General features: G+C 39.6%; 1 protein-coding gene across 3 annotated transcripts in view; it reads left to right on the top strand.

The window, feature by feature from the left end:
• Positions 1–4,468: 4,468 nt before the first annotated feature.
• The window catches only part of DYNC2H1 (dynein cytoplasmic 2 heavy chain 1), a 438,789-nt gene continuing 424,424 nt past the window's right edge, over positions 4,469–18,833 (top strand). The window contains exons 1-7 of one of the 3 annotated variants that reach the window (XM_061628720.1): positions 4,469–4,640; positions 4,991–5,202; positions 10,808–10,978; positions 15,062–15,197; positions 15,779–15,897; positions 17,265–17,409; positions 18,473–18,705. In XM_061628720.1, the coding sequence (XP_061484704.1) occupies positions 5,002–5,202; positions 10,808–10,978; positions 15,062–15,197; positions 15,779–15,897; positions 17,265–17,409; positions 18,473–18,705 (1,005 nt within the window). In that variant the 5' untranslated portion in view covers positions 4,469–4,640; positions 4,991–5,001. Of the gene's footprint in view, positions 4,728–4,990; positions 5,203–5,495; positions 5,584–10,807; positions 10,979–15,061; positions 15,198–15,778; positions 15,898–17,264; positions 17,410–18,472; positions 18,706–18,833 lie in introns of those variants that run through there. The other 2 variants (XM_061628719.1, XM_061628721.1) reach the window with 2 other exon arrangements.

Here is an 18,833-nt window from a genome sequence, read left to right as displayed (position 1 = left end):
AGAAGGGAGTAGAAAAAGAGGAAGGCCAAACAAGAGATGGATTGATTCCATAAAGAAAGCCAGAGACCTGAACTTACAAGATATGAACAGGGTGGTCTATAACAGATGCCACTGCAGGTCGCTGATTCATAGGGTCACCATAAATTGTAATCCACTTGAAGGCATATAACAACAACACAGTGAGGCAGCACCTATGCTTTGGAACTCCCTGCCTAGTTGCATTAGGCAGGCACCTTCATTGTACTCTTTTTGGCACCAGCTAAAAAGATTTTTGTTTAGGCAAGCCTACCCAGCCATGTAGAAGCTATTATGTTTTTATCTATTTTTAACTTATTGTTGGTTTTATTATTTTTATTATTTTTAAATACCTGTCTTTAACTGTTTTTGCAACAATTTTATTGTTTTAATTTTTCTGTAAACTGGTTTGAGATTTTTTACAATAAAGTGGTATATAAATGTTGTAATTAAAATACATAAATAAATTTTAGAGTCACTGTGGCCTTTGGGTCTTTTTCCATTTTTAGGAACAAAGAATCTGCCTTATACCAACTCAGGCCATTTGGTGCCATCTAGCTGCATACTGATGACATGGACTAGTATTGGCTCTCCAGGATTCCAGGCAATAAACTTTTTGAGAAATTGAAATTTGGACCTTTGCATGCAAAGCATATGGCCTACTACTGAGCTACAACCCTTCACCTGTTGAAAAAAGTATGTTTTAAAATTGTTCTTTTCAATTCACTAATGAATGCACATCATACCTAATGCAGATCCACACCATTCATTTAAAGCACATTCAACACGTATTTGAAGCACATTAATCACACCACAGAATCATGGGAACTGTAGTTTGTTAAAGGTGATGGGAACTATAACGAGGGAGAAAGTACACTTCCCAGGATTCTTTAGGGGAAGTTATGTGCTTTAAATACAAGTTGGATGTGCTTTACAAATATTGTGTGGATCTACTTAATAAACTTTACCTGCATGTAAATATTTATTTATTTATTCAATTTGTATCCCGCCCTTCCTCCCAGCAGGAGCCCAGGGCGGCAAACAAAGCACTAAAACACTTTAAAACATTCTAAAAACAGATCTAAAAATACATTAAAACAAAACAGCATTAAAAACATTGTTTTACAAAAATTTTAAAAAGGGTTAAAAACATTATTAAAAAACATATTAAACAATTCTGACACAGATGCAGACTGGGATAGGTCTCAACTTAAAAGGCTTGTTGAAAGAGGAAAGTCTTCAAAAGGAGCCGAAAAGATAGCAGAGATGGCGCCTGCCTAATATTCAAAGGGAGGGAATTCCACAAGGTAGGTGCTGCCACAAATTAATAGTTTTAATTAATTTTTAAAAATGGAAATGAGCTATAAAGTGTATTGGGTGACCATGGGCTACTCACCATCTCTCAGCCTAATATGCCCTTCAGGATAGAAACAGGGTAACCATGTTCACCCCAAGGAAGAAGGCCACACTTAAAAGTGCAGAGTAAATCATGATGTACAACCATAGTGTGAAATCAGATACATTGGGACTAGGGTTGCCAGGTTCAATCACTGACACTGATCCTGTATCTTTAGGAGAAAAGAAAGTCAGCCAAGTGCAGGTGTTCTTGCAACCCTGTAATAGGAAAAACCACAAGGTGCAATTCTCCCTCCCCACTGCACAACTTTGAAAGATACAAAAGACCTCCTGGAGGCTGGGCCTGGCAACCAAGAGGTCTTTTGTATCTTTCAAAGTTGTGCAGGGGGAAGGGAGAATTCCACCTTGTGGTTTTTCCTATTACAGGGTTGCAAGAACACCTGCACTTGGCTGACTTTCTTTTCTCCTAAAGATACAGGATCAGTCTCAGGGATTGAACCTGGCAAGCCTAATTGGGACATAGTATGAAGAAATATTTATGTAAGCATGACTATCAAATAAGTTTATCATTTACACAACCTGTAAAGATATTTATAGTGCAATCCTATATTTGTTTACTCAGAAGCAAGTCCCAATGTATTCAATGGGGCTTACTCAAACAGGGAGGCATGCACAGAACTGCAACTTCAAGCAAGAAGGAACTTCATTCACCCAACCCAAAATTCAGAATCATGCCACTTTAAGGTGTTTTGCAACTGTTTATACTTGTTTTTATGCTAATTGGATTTTTTAAAGGGATTTATTTCTTATTGTGAGCTGCCTTGGTTTCCAGTCTGCAACCCTACCTCACAGGGTTGTTGGAAAGTCTCCATGCATGCACACACACACACACACAGGAGATGTAAAAATACATACACCCCATATAGTAGTTTATTGTCAAAACCAGTTGGTCACTGCAGAACATTTAAAAAAAATAAAATCAGTATTAGTTTCCTACATAATAAAAGCAGTGATACCTATGTAATCCTAATTGCTTGAAAAATAGGATTACAACACAAACACAATTCTTTGCTATGTTCACTGAAAAGTCCCATCAATTTACAGCACAATCCTACCTATGTCTACTCAAAAGTAAATCCTATTGAATTCAGTGGGATTTACATTATGTGGGATTAGCATTGCAGCTTTACTCCCAGAAAAGCAAGTACTGGATTAAAGCTTCATATTGGGAAGGTTTTCAAAATGCTCCCCTCTTCAACAGCCCAGGAAAATTTAAACTTGTTTGACTCCTGCGCACAAGAGAGAAAAAGACTGAAAGCTATATACTTACTTAATTGAAGAGATTTTCAGAAAAGCAGGAAAAAACAACTTTTCTGACTTGCAAAGGGCTCTAGTTGCTACCTCGTCAATCACAACCCTGACTTCACATTGGCTACAAACCTGACAGGGCGGGAGCAGCCAGCTACGAGCTCATTTAAATGAAGTTGCGGGTGGGCGGCTGCGGCTGATGTTTTGGTGTACAGTATATCTTGAGAACCAGACCACCTAGAAACTTATTTTTTTTTAAATGAAGGGTGAGAGTCCGGAGATTTAGGTGACTCCCCTGAAGAGCATCCCAAAATTCTGGAGTTTCTGGGCAAAAACCTGACACCTGGCAACCCTAGCTAAAAAGGCTCTGAACTAATAAATAAAAGCAATCTGGACTAATCTGCTAAAGAAGAAATTTTACTTGACTTCCTATTCTTGGTGATTAACACATCTTAGCTGCAATTTACCTAACATCTCCTTGCTGAACATACTCCTTACAAGATTCAGCAAAGCAATTCTAAGAGAAAAAACAATATTTCCTTTCAAAATCTTTCATAATACTTTTTTCTACCTCTCTCCAGAATTATGTAATAATGGATCCATAATCTGATCAGATATGCATGAAGTCTTCTGCAGTAATACTGTATTGTAAGCATGACTGAGAGACCAATCCATACATTTTTTTCAATCTTATCAGAAGTAAATATGCACAGGCAATAAATGTTTGCTTGAATAGCTGCATTAAGCAAAATAAAAGAACACATTTTACATACATTAATACATACTGTATTAATTTCTGTGTCTGAGTCAGTTTTTCATTGTCTTCATTTGTAGGAAGATCCAGATTTATTAATAACACCTAGAGCACAGGTTCCCAAACTGTGGTCTGCAGACTACCAGCAGTCTGTGAGCTTTATTCAAGTGGTCCGTGGCATGTCTGTAAAAATACAATTAAAAATCCTACGGCATCTAGCACAGCACATTACAGTTGCTACAACATGCAGAAAAATTAAGTGGTCAGTCAAGACCTTCAGCAATTCTCAAGTGGTCCATGGGGAGTTGGGGAACCACTGCACTACACTGTTTGGATTGCACTTTGTTGTAGCTTTACCAGCTTGGTTAACTTTCTCCTCTGTAGCGTTTTGTTTCTATAGCTCCTGTGATTCTTTGGGGGATGTCATGTAATTTAAATGTGTGTTGGATGTGGTTCAAATGAATGGTGTGGATCTGATATTGAAAGAAGTAAGACAGTACCTGGCTTTATTATTTTGTTCTAACAGTAGTATACAGCAAAATATCTTCAGCACCAAAAGCTCCAGAAGAAAATGGTTTGAGATTTGTGGCTTTACAGTGCAATCCTATCCATGTCTATTCAGAAGTAAGCTTCGCTGGGTTCAGTGGTGCTTACTCCCATGAAAGTGTGGATACGAGACCGTCAGCTTTTGTAAAAGACAGCAGGCTAAGCAAAGTGTCACCCTTTTCATTTCTGAAGCCTAACACAGCACCGCACATTTAAGCCACTGGAAACACGAGACGTTCAACACAGGACATCAGCAGCATCCCCGCAGGTTGTTTACACTGTAGCAAACGGAAGGCACGGACCTCGCATCTTGCATTACGCGCCTAGCGACCGCCTATCTCATCGACCGAACGCGTTTTCGAGAACCTAGGAAAGTGGCCTTCGCTTTCTCTAGCCTGGGGCGCGCGCCTGACAGTTTGCCAGAGCGAACTAGCGAGCGTGGGGCGGCGTCCGCCATTTTTCGTTACCATAGTAACCGGGCCTCGCATCGGCTGTCGGCCTCGAGCAGTCCACCGGGCTGTTTCTGTTACTCCGAAATTTGGCCACCGCCACGTATGTGGCCCTTCCCGTAGCGTGGTGAACTGCCCTATGTTTTGTATGCGGTACCCCTCCCCATAAATTTCGGGGCAATTCATCCTATTTTGTCGTTTCTTGTCCTAAGGTGATTTCCTTTTACTAACGAGACTGGAAACAGGCTCGAATCCAACCCAAAATTCAGAAGGGCACCAAAAAAGTAGCGGGGATTTCTGTAAGTTTAATTTATATTTTTTATAAAAAAAAAGGAAGGAGACAGAAAATGTTTAGGGGGGCGCCCCCCCCCCCAGTCCCCTCCCCGCTACGGGTCTGACTGGAAACTGTTTTCCCAGTGTCCGTCCCTAGATGGGGGGGGTCATAGTTTTTTTCTCCATTTTCCGCGGTGGGTCGAAACCTCGCTTTGCTTCTCTGGGATTTTGATGTGTTCTCCACATTTCGATACCTATCTAAACTGTTTTTGTTCTATCGCTCTCCCAGGTTCAGCCACCATGCCTCTGGACGGGGATGGCGATGGAGATAAGAGGAAGATATTTATTTCGGCCACTGCCGCAAACTACTTTGGGCTCTCCTCATTCACCAGCCTAGTCCCGCTTTCTGCGAGCCCCGAACTGGCCAACTTCTTGGATGATGGCAGTGAGTTTCTCCTGTGTGTTCAACACTCGGAAGACCAGATCGTTGTCTCCAATAAGGTACTGAATGACCCATTCTGCCAGGAAGCCCAAACAGTTGGCCTTTCTGACTGTTTGGAGTGCAATCCTAACCTTACTCAGGAGTAAGCCCTATTAAATTTGGTGGGGATTACTCCCAAGTAAGTGGGTTTAGGATTGCATCCTTGCGTAGATAGGCTCCAGTTGTGTCTACATACTTGGGAGTAAGCCCTATTGATCTCAATGTGAGTTGCTTCCAATATATAAGCATAGATTTCACTGTTTGCATTGCAGCCTGTTGTAGCCTGAGAGGAAGAAGGAGGATTGCAGCTTTGTCATGAGTTGGGATGTTTTGAAAATCCACTTGTAAAGCCAGAGTTTGTGAATGCTGAGATGTAGCAATTATGTTCCTTTGGTTTTCTGGTATGTTTGTTGCACGTTTGCCCCTGCTTTTGCCAGGGCTCCTATGCTTTTAACAGCCACAGGACAAGTGAAAATTTGACAGATGAAGTTTCCCCCTCCCCTCACTGTTTTTCATGAAAGGAAAAGCTTCACTTTTTGAATTTTTCACTTGTTATGTAGCTGTATAGCCTTTCTGTTAAAACGGTGAGTGCAAGCTAAGCTTTGTTGTTATGTGCCTTCAAGTTGATTACTTATGGCAACCCTATGAATCAGTGAACTCCAAGAGCTTCTGTCATGAACCATCCTGTTCAGATCTTGTAAGTTCAGGTCTGTGGCTTCCTTTATGGAATCAATCCATCTCTTGTTTGGCCTTCCTCTTTTTCTACTCCCTTCTGTTTTTCCCAGCATTATTGTCTTTTCTAGTGAATCATGTCTTCTCATGATGTAAGATAACCTGAGTTTCATCATTTTAGCTTTTAGTGACAGTTCTGGTTTAATTTGTTCTAACACTCAATTATTTGTCTTTTTCGCAGTCCATGGTATGTGCAAAGCTTTCCTCCAACACCACATTTCAAATGAGTTGATTTTTCTGTTATCCGCTTTTTTCACTGTCCAACTTTCACATCCATACATAGAGACCGAGAATACCATGGTCTGAATGATCCTGACTTTAGTGTTCAGTGATACATCTTTACATTTTAGGACCTTTTCTAGTTGCCTCATAGCTGTCCTCCCCAGTCCTAGCCTTCTTCTGATTTCCTGACTATTGTTCCCATTTTGGTTAATGACTGTGCTGAGGTATTGATAATCCTTGACAAGTTCACTGTCCTCATTGTCATCTTTAAACTTACATAAATCTTCTGTTATCATTACTTTAGTCTTTTTGACATTCAGCTGTAGTCCTGCTTTTGTGCTTTCCTCTAACTTTCATCAGCATTCGTTTCAAATCATTACTGGTTTCTGCTAGTAGTATGGTATCGTCTGCATTTCTTAAATGATTGATATTTCTCCCTCCAATTTTCACACCTCCTTCTTCTTGGTCCGATCCCACTTCCATATGATATGTTCTGTGTATAGATTAAAGAAATAGGGTGATAAAATACACCCCTGTTTCACACCCTTTCTGATTGAGAACCAGTCGGTTTCTCCATATTCTGTCCTTATAGTAGCCCCTTGTCCAGTGTATAGGTTACGCATGAAGACAATCAGATGCTGTGGCACCCCCATTTCTTTTAAAGCATTCCATAGTTTTTCATGATCTACACAGTCAAAGGCTTTGCTGTAATCTATAAAGCACAGGGTGATTTCTTCTGAAATTCCTTGCTCCGTTCCATTATCCAATGTATGTTTGCGATATGATCTCTGGTGCCTCTTCCCTTTCTAAATCCAGCTTGGACGTCTGGCATTTCTCGCTCCATATATGACAAGAGCCTTTGTTGTAGAATCTTGAGCATTACTTTACTTTCATGGGAAATTAAGGCAATAGTTTGATAATTATTGCATTCCCTTTCTTTGGAATTGGGATATATATTGAACACTTCCAGTTTGTGGACCATTGCTTGGTTTTCCATATTTCTTGACAAATGTTTGTCAAAATTTGGACAGATTCAGTGTGGTGTAGTGGTTAAGGTGCTGGACTACAACCTGAGAGACCAGGGTTGGAATCCCCACACAGCCACGAAGCTCACTGGGTGACCTTGGGCCAGTCACTGCCTCTCAGCCTCAGAGGAAAGCAATGGTAAAACCACCTCTGAATACCATTTACCATGAAAACCCTCTTTGTAGGGTCGCCATAAGTCAGGATCGACTTGAAGGCAGTCAATTTCCATTTTCAGTCTCCGTAGCTTGTAGCAACTCTATTGGTATGCCATCTGTTCCTGGTGATTTGTTTCTTCCAAGTATTTTAAGAGCAGGTTTCACCTCACATTCTAAAATTTCTGGTTCTTCATCATATGGTTCCTCCGTGAATGAATCTGTCATCCTGGCATCTCTTTTATAGGGTTCTTCAGTGTATTGCTTCCATCCTTTATTTTATCTCAGTCAGTCAGTGTGTTCCCCTGTTGATTATTCAACATCCCTACTCTTGGTTTAAATTTCCCTTTCATTTCTCTGATCTTTTGGAATAGGGCTCTTGTTTTTCCCTTTTTGTTGTACTCTTGTATTTGTATACAATAACTATTGTAATAGTTATCTTTGTCTTTATGTACTAATTGCTGTATTGTTGCATTTAGGGTTCTGACCGTGTTTCTATGTCCTCTTGCTTTTGCTTTCCTTCTCTCTTCAATCATTTTAAGAGTTTCTTCAGTCATCCATTGAGGTCTTTCTCTCTTTTTAATGAGAGGTATTGACTTTTTGCATTCTTCTGTGATAACGTCTCTGACTTCATTCCATAGTTTTTCTGGTTCTCTGTCGACTAAGTTTAAAGCCTCAAATCTGTTCCTTATTTGATCTTTATATTCTTCTGGGATGTTATTTAAATTGTATTTTGGCATTATGACTGCTTTATTGTTCTTTGGCTTTACTCTGATTTTCGATACGATCAGTTCATGATCTGTACCGCAGTCTGCTCCTGGTCTTGTTTTCGCAGAAAGTATGGAAGTTCTCCATCTTCTGCTACCAATTATATAACCAATTTGATTCCTATATTGACCATTTGGCGATGTCCACATACAGTTGTCTTTTTGGTTGCTCAAAAAATGTGTTTGCAAGAAACAAATTATTGGCTTCACCCATGCTGGTCGTTGACCATAACAATAATGATATATATTGGCTTCACAGAATTTAGTAAGTCTTTCTCCTGCTTCATTTCTATCTCCTAAGCCCCATCTCCCCACAATTCCTAGTTCTTCTCTGTTCCCTACTTTTGCATTCCAGTCCCCCATGATTATCATCACATCTTGTTTTGGTGTGTGATCCATTTCCTCCTGTACTTCTGTGTAAAATCTCTCCAGTTCCTCTTCTTCTGTGTTTGCTGTTGGAGCATAGACTTGGATGATGGTTATGTTAATAGGTTTCCTGTTTAATCTTATTGATATCACTTGCTCAGACCTTGCATTGTAGGTCCTAATTGCTTTTGTTACATCACTTCTCACTATTAAAGCAACCCCATTTCTTCTTATTTCTCACAATATTTTGTAGTTGCCTTCTGACCTGTGGGTCTCATCTTCCAGCACTATCTCATGCTGCATTTTGGATACTCTGTTCATAGAGTTTTTGTGGTAAGAGGTATTCAGAGGTGGTTTACCATTGCCTTCCTCTGAGTTTGGATGCATCTTAGTCTGTTGTCTCAGCTTTGACCATTCCGCCTGGGGTGCCCCTGCTAGGAGTCTAGCCTCTTGGTCTAGACTCCTGACGGAATTGCTCTCAGCTTCTTCAACACTCTCAGACCCCTTCACCACATTAAGGTGTGCATCCTCAAGGAGGGCAAGCTAATCTAATAGATAACAAAAGGAGTACAACAGTCATGTCTACAATCACTTACTCATACTCTTTTTTTTAAAAGTGTATTAGTTTTATATAAAAGAAAAATAGCAAACATTCATCAAGTAAGATCTTTTGAGGAGCAGTTTAGGATACTTTTGATTCACAAATTGATCTCCCAAACACCATCATTATCATGATTATTACTCATTGCATTTGTTAGTTGCTTTACACACAAAAAAATTAGTTAAAATCAATTAAACTAGAGAAATACAATACACTTTTTCTAAAATGCTCATACAATAACACAATAAGAAGGATAAGTTGTACCCCACCCCACTAAAACATGAGCACCACAGTAGAGGGTGGCTTAACTACCAAAGGCCTAAAAACTGATGTTCTTTGCATCAGGTGCATTTCCTTGGGGAGAGCATTCCATAGACAGAGGGCATCACTGGAAAGGCCTGTTGTGTGGCCATTCTTTGTGCCTCCCTTGGGTGAGGCACAGGGAGGAAGCCACTGATGAATGCTGCAGGGTCCAGTTTTGTTCATGTGGGGTGAAGTGGTCGTTGAGGTGTTAGATTACTATAATAAAACCTGAGAGGTTAGATTATTGCAAAAAAATATATCCAAGTATACAACAGCGTCTGGTGTATGATCCAGTCACTTAACATACTGTATGTACTAGGGAAATGGCTGTGAGAAGACACAAGTGCCTCTGTAGGTGATCATCATATGTAGATAGACTGAGATTGTATGCATGGTTGTTTTAAGAGTTTATAGGAGGCCTACAGCTCCCACTGAAATTAATGGGGGTTGTTTTTAGCATAAGAGTATAAGCTGGATTGGGCAGATGGTAGCTGTTCACTGGCCAGTTTCAGGCAGGTTACAGATGGTCTGCTGTTTGCTGGAATTCTTGCAAATAATGCTGAACTAGATGGACTTCGATCTGATCCAGAAAAACAAGTCTTATGTTCATAAGCGAGCATCCTTACTACTCCATAAAAGAAAAGAAATCAGGTTGCAGGTCATGGGAAAGACCTCTGCTTAAGACTCTGGAGAGAGCGCAGTGGTCTGTCATAGCAGATAATCCTGAGCTAGATAGATTATACTTACCTGGTATAAAGCAGCTGCCTTTCCTAGTCTTTATTCTTCATTATTTAACACAAATTTGCTGCATTTTAATTGATAAGAGATCTTATGCGCTTTTTGTTTATAAATTTAAAACACATTGGGAAATCCTTGGATTTTAGCAAAACAACAAACAAACCAGAAGACTGAAATGAGCCCACCTAATACAAACCACATACTATACAAAATGCCCAGGCAATGTACTAGTGTCTTTACATTCAAGCAGTATATACATTTTGATAAATAAATAAATAGTACCCTTGTTTATAATATACATACTTCCCCCTCCTTTTGTCTTTTGTTTTTTCTATATTTTGTACTTTGTTTCCTCAGCTCAACTAATACAGAAACTCTTTATAAAGATGTCTAAGCCCTTGATTTTTCTTCAGTCACATATTATCTTTATGTTTTCCTTTAAAATGATTCAAATCTCATATTTTCCCTATTTGCTTTTCTTTTTATGGTATAGCTGGGATAATAGTTTGTCTCACTTTTTAGTCCAGCATATGACATACTTCCCTTCCCCCCCTTTCCCTCCCTGTTGTGTCACATGAGAACATGAGCCTGTGGGCAGGAAACACGTTAATTTAATCTGTGTACCATCCCTACTATAATTTTAGTGATTTCTAAATAATGGTGAATAGGTTTTCTGCTTTACAGTCAACATGAACATTGGTGTTTCTTGATTTTATAGGTTGAAGCTGGCAGTTCAGATGACAAAATGTTGGTATTCTTCAAACTACGACCAGATGTAATCACAGAAGATAACCTTCATAGCAATATTCTTGTTTCATCTATGTTAGATTCTCCTGTCAATATGCTTTATCAAGCAGTACGGCAGGTATTTGCACCAGTATTGTTGAAAGTAAGTAATACATATCCCAAATTATTTCAATACACATTCAGGGTTTTTTTTACATATTAACAGCATTCTGGTATTTTACAATGGTCTAGTTCACACATTAAACTATAGTTTATTTTAAATTGGTTTAATGTTAAAGATCAGCGTGCTAGTGCACACTGCTCAAAAGTTTCCAAGTTGCTCCACTCCTGCACCTGCAACTCTGGGGAGGCAACAAACCAGAGGCTGGCTTTATGTGCAAATAGGCTCTTGTGGTTTAGTCCCCTTAAACAAACCACGAATGAGAAACCATGAACGTAATGTGAAACCAGCATCTGGTTTGTTTTCTCTCTGACATAGCAGGAGTAGAGGAAGAGCAACTTTGAAAGTTTTGAGCAGTGTGCATCAGCACACTGCTTGTTCACATTAAACCACTTTTAAAATCACCTGTGGTTCAATCTGATATGTAAACCAGCTCTATAGTTATTCTTTCAGTACTGTTTTTTTACATCAAAGTAGTGATTTGATATATTCTGTTAGCTTTAAATTACAGGATGATAGCCAACAGTCATACTCTGAGAAGATCCACTGAAATGAATTCCACTGATTTCAAAGTACAACTTAGTTGGTTGTTACCCATAGTATCTAGCATTCTGTTTTCCAATAGGCTTTCACAGTTCTTAGTTAGCTAGGGTTACAAGGCTCCAAATGATCCACACCATTTAAGTTGTACAGTAAGCTGGAAGTTGGTCTTCTTGAAATTAATAGAACTTCCAAATAACAAGCACATTTTCCAGTGTATTATTATTATTGTTGTTATTGCTACTACTGTTGCATCAGGTAGGTGCATGGCATTTTACAGAGTACATGAGGGCAGAGAACCTTACAATCTAAAGTTCAGCATGAAGGAAATAACAAAGGAAAGTGAGTAAAGTCGAGCCAGGAGTAAACAGGCAGAGAATACACAATTGTTTTAGTTGCATGAACTTAGGCTTGATTACAATGTTAGTTATAGTAGTGCATACGTCATGGTAGCCTGCCCAAGACCTTACTTGTTCTTTCATAAATAACCTTAGAGCAGGAGTACCCAATGTAGTGCCCTCAAATATCCTCCTCTCAATCCATGATAGTTAAATTGGTCTGACAGGAACTCAGTGGAAGATCCTGCCAATTAGCACCTCTCCCCCTCTTCCTTGGCAAAGTGATAATTGTCCTGAGCACTCCTATCTCCAAAGAGTCCTGTGTGCATAGCTTACCTTTTGCTGGCTCAGATCATCAGAACACCTTGAAGATCCTTGTGTATGTCAGGCATTGAAGCTGAACGTTGTAGCTTGGTCATATGACTGATTCTTGCATCCACCAGTGATCCATCTAGCTCAATATTGTCTTTACCAGGGATGGAGAGCCTGCAGTCATCCAGATGTTGTTGGACTACAACTACCATCACCCCTAATCATTGGCTATGCTGGCTGGAGCTGATGAAACTGGAGCCTAACAACATCTGGAGAACCTCAGGTTTCCTATCCTAGGCTACGCTAATTGAGTGGCAGCAGCTTTCACATTTTCAGGCAGAAGTCTTTCCCAGCCCTATCTGGAGAAGCCAGGGGCTGCACTCAGATCTTTAGCATGCAAACCATGTGTTCTCCATTTACTACTACTACTACTACTACTACTACTACTACTACTACATAGCCCCATCAATGCACATGGCACTGTACAGAAAAAATAATGAATAAAAACATGTTCGTGCCACAAAGGCATACAATCTAACTAAAAATAAAAGGGGAACATAGAGAGAAGGAAGGAACTAAAACAGATAGGGAATAAGACAGATTGTTCAGGTGCACATACACTGAACATGGAAAATTATAATGGTAACACCTAAACCAAGATTCCAAAGGTTTTCAGCCAAGATTTAAAAACAGTAATTGAAAGAGCAGTCTGCAAGTGGTCCAGGACCAGAAGTAGGGAGTGGCAAGGGAAAATGGATGAAACTGAACTAGGGAACAAAAATCCCTTGGACAGGTAAGAAGCATAGAATTCAATGAATAAAGCTCCTAAGCAGGGCTATAATAAGAAATAAGGGCTGAGAGATAATGGGGAGCTGGATCTTGTAGGGCCTTAAAAGTTAGAACAGGAAGCTTATACTGAATCCTACAATGAATAGGGAGTCAATAGGGAGTTCAAAAGTGGAGTGATGTGATTGAAACGACAGGCCAAATAAATGATCTTAGCTATTATTATATTATTATTATTATTATTATTATTATTATTATAGATTTATTTGTACCCCGCCTTTTGACCAGAAGGCCCTCAAGGCAGCTTACAAGTACATCAGTATAAGTAATACAATTAAAAATCAAGTAACATAATTAAAAAAGCAACAACAACAACTATCAGAAAATGTACAATGTATACAATACAGTAACTAGATATAAAATAAGATAATTCCCACATCATATCATAACAGTTATCAGAAAACAAAACCCAAACAAAACAAAGCAGTAAGAACAAAGAATCTTCCATGGTCTTCTTCTCCAAGGCGACTCCAAGTGCGACGCCGAGGCACTGCCTCAGGCGGCCCCTCTCCTTCATATACCTGGACCAGAGGAAAAACAGGATGGCAGAGTTGTAGAGTAAGTGGCCACAGCTGCAGCAGCACACAGAGTCCTTCCACACACAGCTGCAGAATGTTGAATAGAAACCAGCAGACTAATATGGGTTAGTGGTAGACCAGTCAGAAGGAGATTACAATAGTCAAGGTGAGAAATGACTAAAGCATGAACTAGAGTTTTTGCAGAAGAAACAGACAGGAAAGGTCTGATTCTGGCAATATTATAAAGGAAAAAAAAGACATGACTTTGCCACAGACTCAGTATGAGGAGCATATAAGAGAGAAGAGTCAAAAATGAAACCCAGACTGTGCTTCCTCCACAGGATGGAGAGGGACGTTATTAACAGTTATAGAAAATGTATATGGGGAAGAGGGCTTAAGAGGAAAAATAAGCAGTTCTGTCTTTGCCATATTACTTTTTAGGTGACAATGAAATATCCATGCAGGGATGTCCAAGAGACATGCCGTAATAAGATAATTGGATATTAGAGGAAAGGTCTGTGGTTGAAAGATAGAACTGTGTATCATCAGCATACAGATGATAGTGAAAGTCATGAGGTCAAATAAGATTACCCGGGGACAGGGTATTAAGGAAGAACTACAAAGGGCCCAAGAGGGGAAAAGAAGATGATGCACAACTTCCAGCCAACACATTGGTTAAGCGGCCTGACAGATAAGAAGCAAACCAACTAAGGACCAAGTTGTGAAATCCCAGATCATTTAGAGAGTCTAACAAGTTCATGGTCAGCCATGTCAAAGGCCACAGAAAGATCAAGAAAAATAAGAACGAAATAAAGACCTTTTGACTTGGCGATAAGATCATTTGTGATCTTCATAAGGGCTGTCTCAGTGGAATGCAAAGGATAGAATCTGAATTGAAAGGGATCCAGAACAAAAGTATGAGAGAAAAGTCACAATCCCTGAGTCTGTAGGGTAAAAAAAAGTCGAGAGAGCATGCTGCAAGAGTTTGGAGGCCAGCAGTAGAAGGGAAACTGAGCAATAACTGGAGAGGGGCTGCGAGTTTAAGGGATGGGTTATTGAGAATATAAGAGAGAGAGGCATGTGTGAACACAGTAGAGGGGTAACTAGAGAAGAGGATGATTATGTGAAGAGGAACAATAATGATAGGGAAGATGGCAATTAGGAGTTGGGAGGGGAGGGGAGGGAAGGGGATCAAGAGGGTATATAGGAAGATTACATGAGGACAACAGAGTAATCAAATCATTAATGAGATAGGGTGGAGTGAAAAAAGAAAGGATTGAGAGGTGTTGGAGAAGGGATGGTTTCAATTTTAGCATTGAAGAAGGTGCAAAAGTCTTGGAGAGAGCAAGGGGGAGGGAGGTAGTGGGGTAGTTGTATATGTTCAAACTTTTTTTCTCCACATGCTTGCTTTGACAATAAATACATGTTTAAAGTCTAGGCCTGAAAACCTGAATACTAAATGATACACAGTTGCAATATGAAATTGACATCACCTGAAATCTTGGTTGCAGGATGAGAGATGGAGTAGAGATTTTGATCCCAAGCTCCAGAATCTTTTGCGAGAGCTAGAGGCTGGTTTAGGTTCTGTTCTTAGGAGAACAGATGCTGCTTATACAGGAGCCAAATACCGGGAAGATGATGTTCAAGGTATATGCTTTGGCCTTCTCCTCTGCTCGGCTATTTTTAGTTATTTTTTGTTTGCTGGCATTTTAAAGGCACTCTCCTTCCCCCCACTTTTTCTTTTGCTTATGATTGTCTATAATTTATTTTATGTTATACCCTGCCCTGGTGTTAGTGCTGATGAAGGGTGGGTTATAATTTTTTAAAAATAAAACAGATACATCTAACACTTATTTATAGGCAGTGGAATTTAGATTAGAAATGGATTTGTAATTTGTGTGATACAATAATCTGTCTTTCCAACTGTCATTTGGACTGTTTTTCCTTGATTTCTGTAGAATTTGCTTTCACATAAGTGTGTTTTAGAATTAACATGTAAGGCCTCAATGCAACTTAAATATCAGTTAGTTTTCACATTGTGTATTTCCAGATAAACATGTTTTAAATCAATGTGGAACTGCATTGCACAGTATGAGTTTATTGGTAGTAACAGAAATTGGTTAAAGTCAATGCTGTAACTAGGATTCCTTCAACCTGCTTAATATGCTTAATCGACTTCATATGCTTAAAACACCATTCTGAATGCTGGATTATTATTATTTTTACAGCAATACTTAGTCCAAATGATGAGTTTCAGTTCTGGACAGAGCGTGCTCAACGTGGAAGCAAGTCGTGTAGCAAGGAGAGAGCCTTGCATTTTAAAGAGTTGTTTGAAGCCATTGCATATGTGCGTAGCTTTTATTTATTCAGTGATGTTCTACATAAAATGTGCTCTAGTGTAGTATAATAGTCACAATCCATAGCAGCACTTGCATGTTTGGTTACTCCTGCTAGCTTTGACAGGCTGAAACCCTCTTTGCGTTTTCAGGGATTAGGCTTCACTGGACTGTGGTCTTTGCTTGGAAGCATATCTCAATGATTTCATGAAACCCTAAAGAAGGGCTAGAAGGCTTATGTACTCTGGCCAATAAGAATTTGACCACTTGAATGTTTTTACTCACTACAGAAATCAGCATGTATTCTCATGTATTGAAGCTTATAGTGATTTTGATCTGTTTCAAAGATTTATGAATGATGTGGGACACCATATGCCTTAATCAGTGAGATTGCCATGGATGTGCGCTGTCTCATTTGGGCATAAGTCTTTCATTGATTGAGCTCTTTTTTGTGAGACATGGTGGCTGGTGAAGTGGTATGTTGGCAGGAAAGTTGCTGCTATTGCTGATGTCTTGTAAGATCAGCTGGTAAGGGCATTGGGATCCCCTCCTCTTCTGCTACCGCTTTGTTCACATGGCTGCCACTCACCAGTGAAGAACAGAAGAAGACCCTGCTGGATCAGGCCAGTTGCCGATGTACTCTAGCATCCTGTTCTCACAGTGGCCACCTGATCCCTATGAGAAACCCACAAGCAGGACTTGAATGTAAGAGCACTTTCCCATCCTGTGACTTCTGGCAACTGATTTTCAGAAGCATACTGCATGTGGCTATGTTGGCACAGCACAGCCATCATGGCTAATAGCCATTGATAGCTTTATCCTTCATAAATTTGTATAATTTTCTTTTAAAGCCATCCAAGTTGGTGGCCGTCACTGCCTCTTGTGGGAATTAATTCCATAGTTTAACTATGCGCTGCGTGGTATTATTTCTTACTGTAAGCTGCTTCAGAAAATTCCTTTGAAAGGTGGCCTAGAATTAGTTTAAATAAAGTAAAATGGCAAAATAATATATCCACAAAAAGGAACAGGGCTGTCAGTAATGAATGCATACAAAGTTATTGTTATTTTAGTGTTTTACTATGTGCCCTGTGTCCAAAGGTGGAAGTCAGTCTTCACCAACATGGTGCCCTCCAGATATTGTCGGACTATATATCCTTTCAGCCCCAGCCAACCACATCTGGAGGGCACCAAGTTGGTGAAGGCTGGTGTAAATAGCGAGTAATTACCACAAACAATAATCAATTAAAATAGCAAAATCCCAAAGCATTTCCCTCCCAGTTTCTTAAGTTATATAAGCATTTTCATAAAAATATTAATACACAAATGACTTGTTCTTCCTGTGGAAAGTTGTGTTTTAAAATATGCATTGTACCTCTAGGATTATTACAATTTGGACAGCCTATCTTTATTTGAAGTTGTGGATTTAGTTGAGACTACACGGGATACTGTTGATGATGTGTGGAGACAACCTGATCATGAACCTTTTCTACAGCCACGCATGCAAAATCTTTTGGATGTTATAGGTAAAGTTGTGGGTAGAAAAACTCAGTTGTGACAAACGTATGGTTAAAATGTAAGTTCGTGTACTTTGAGTGTGTCTGCAGAGGAATTTCAAGCATTTTGTCATTATTATAATGCTAATCCAGAAGAGAACTACTTGAAAAGGGAAATTACTATGGCGTTATCTGAATCAACATCACTCTTCTTCCTCATGTAATTTGGGCAGTATGAGATTCCACTTTGTCTGCAGTATGTGGAGGATCTGGATTAGGGTTGCCAGGTCCATGGCCTGAGACTGATCCTGTATCTTTAGGAGAAGTTAAAGTCAGCCAAGTGCAGGTGTTCTTGCAACTCTGTAATGAGAAAAACCACAAGGTGGAATTCTCCCTCCCCCCTCTACAACTTTTAAAGATACAGAAGACCTCTTGGAGGACGGGCCAGGCAACCAAGAGGTCTTCTGTATCTTTAAAAGTTGTGCAGGGGGAAGGGAGAATTCCACCTTGTGGTTCTTCCCATTGCAGAGTTGCAAGAACACCTGCACTTGGCTGACTTTCTCTTCTCCCAAAGATACAGGATCAGTCTCAGGCCAAGAACCTGGCAACCCTAATCTGGATAGACTGAGCACAGATGTTTTATGGTTTACAGGGAATCAGATTTGTTAAATGAGGTTGCTGGGTATCTGGAAATTCTGCTACCTGTTGTCTTCTAAGCCAATATGTCACTTCATCATGTTAAACATTATGGGTTAGATTCAACTAAACCCTTCTCAGAGTAGACCCATTGAAATTAATAAATTTAAGTCAGTCATTTCTATTAATTTAAATGGGTCTGCTCGGAGTAAGACTAACATTGAATGATAAGTCCAACTATACGAAGTATTTGAGTCAGTGCTATTAAATTTCATGTGAGTGCTGTTTAATACTGATAGCATAAAGGTTCTGTGTTCTGAACTGAATGATCACACTTGTCTACTGGATATAGCTATGTTAAGAAGAAAGGTCTGAAGCCAGATGTAGTAATGGGGAACAGAGAAGGTACAGCACTTTTAAAGACATGTAATTTCTACAAATTTGTATGTAATTTCAGCTGGCTCTCTTGGAAGATTTGTTCAGAAGAAATTAGGAACTTTAAATCTATGGGAGGATTCCTTTCACATTGTGAAAGAAAATCTGAAGGCTGGCATCATGATCTGTGAACAATGGGTAGCAGCCTGTGATCATCTTACAGGGCAGCTGTGGCAGCGTTATACGCCACATGTATGGCAAAATGAGAAATACATTCCTGAAACACTAGGCAAACTTGGTAAACGCCTTGAAGAGGTATCAGTTTGTTTCATTTTGCACTTTTTAGGGTGAGGTGGAAGAGCATCTGAAGAGTTTAAATGTAAAACTTTCTGATGTGGAGGGTCCACAGCTCAGTGATAGAGTGCATACTTGCATGTTTGAGG

Source organism: Rhineura floridana, chromosome 5, assembly GCF_030035675.1.
Source record: "Rhineura floridana isolate rRhiFlo1 chromosome 5, rRhiFlo1.hap2, whole genome shotgun sequence".
NCBI lineage: Eukaryota > Metazoa > Chordata > Lepidosauria > Squamata > Rhineuridae > Rhineura > Rhineura floridana.
This window is presented reverse-complemented; position numbering and strand designations above follow the sequence as displayed.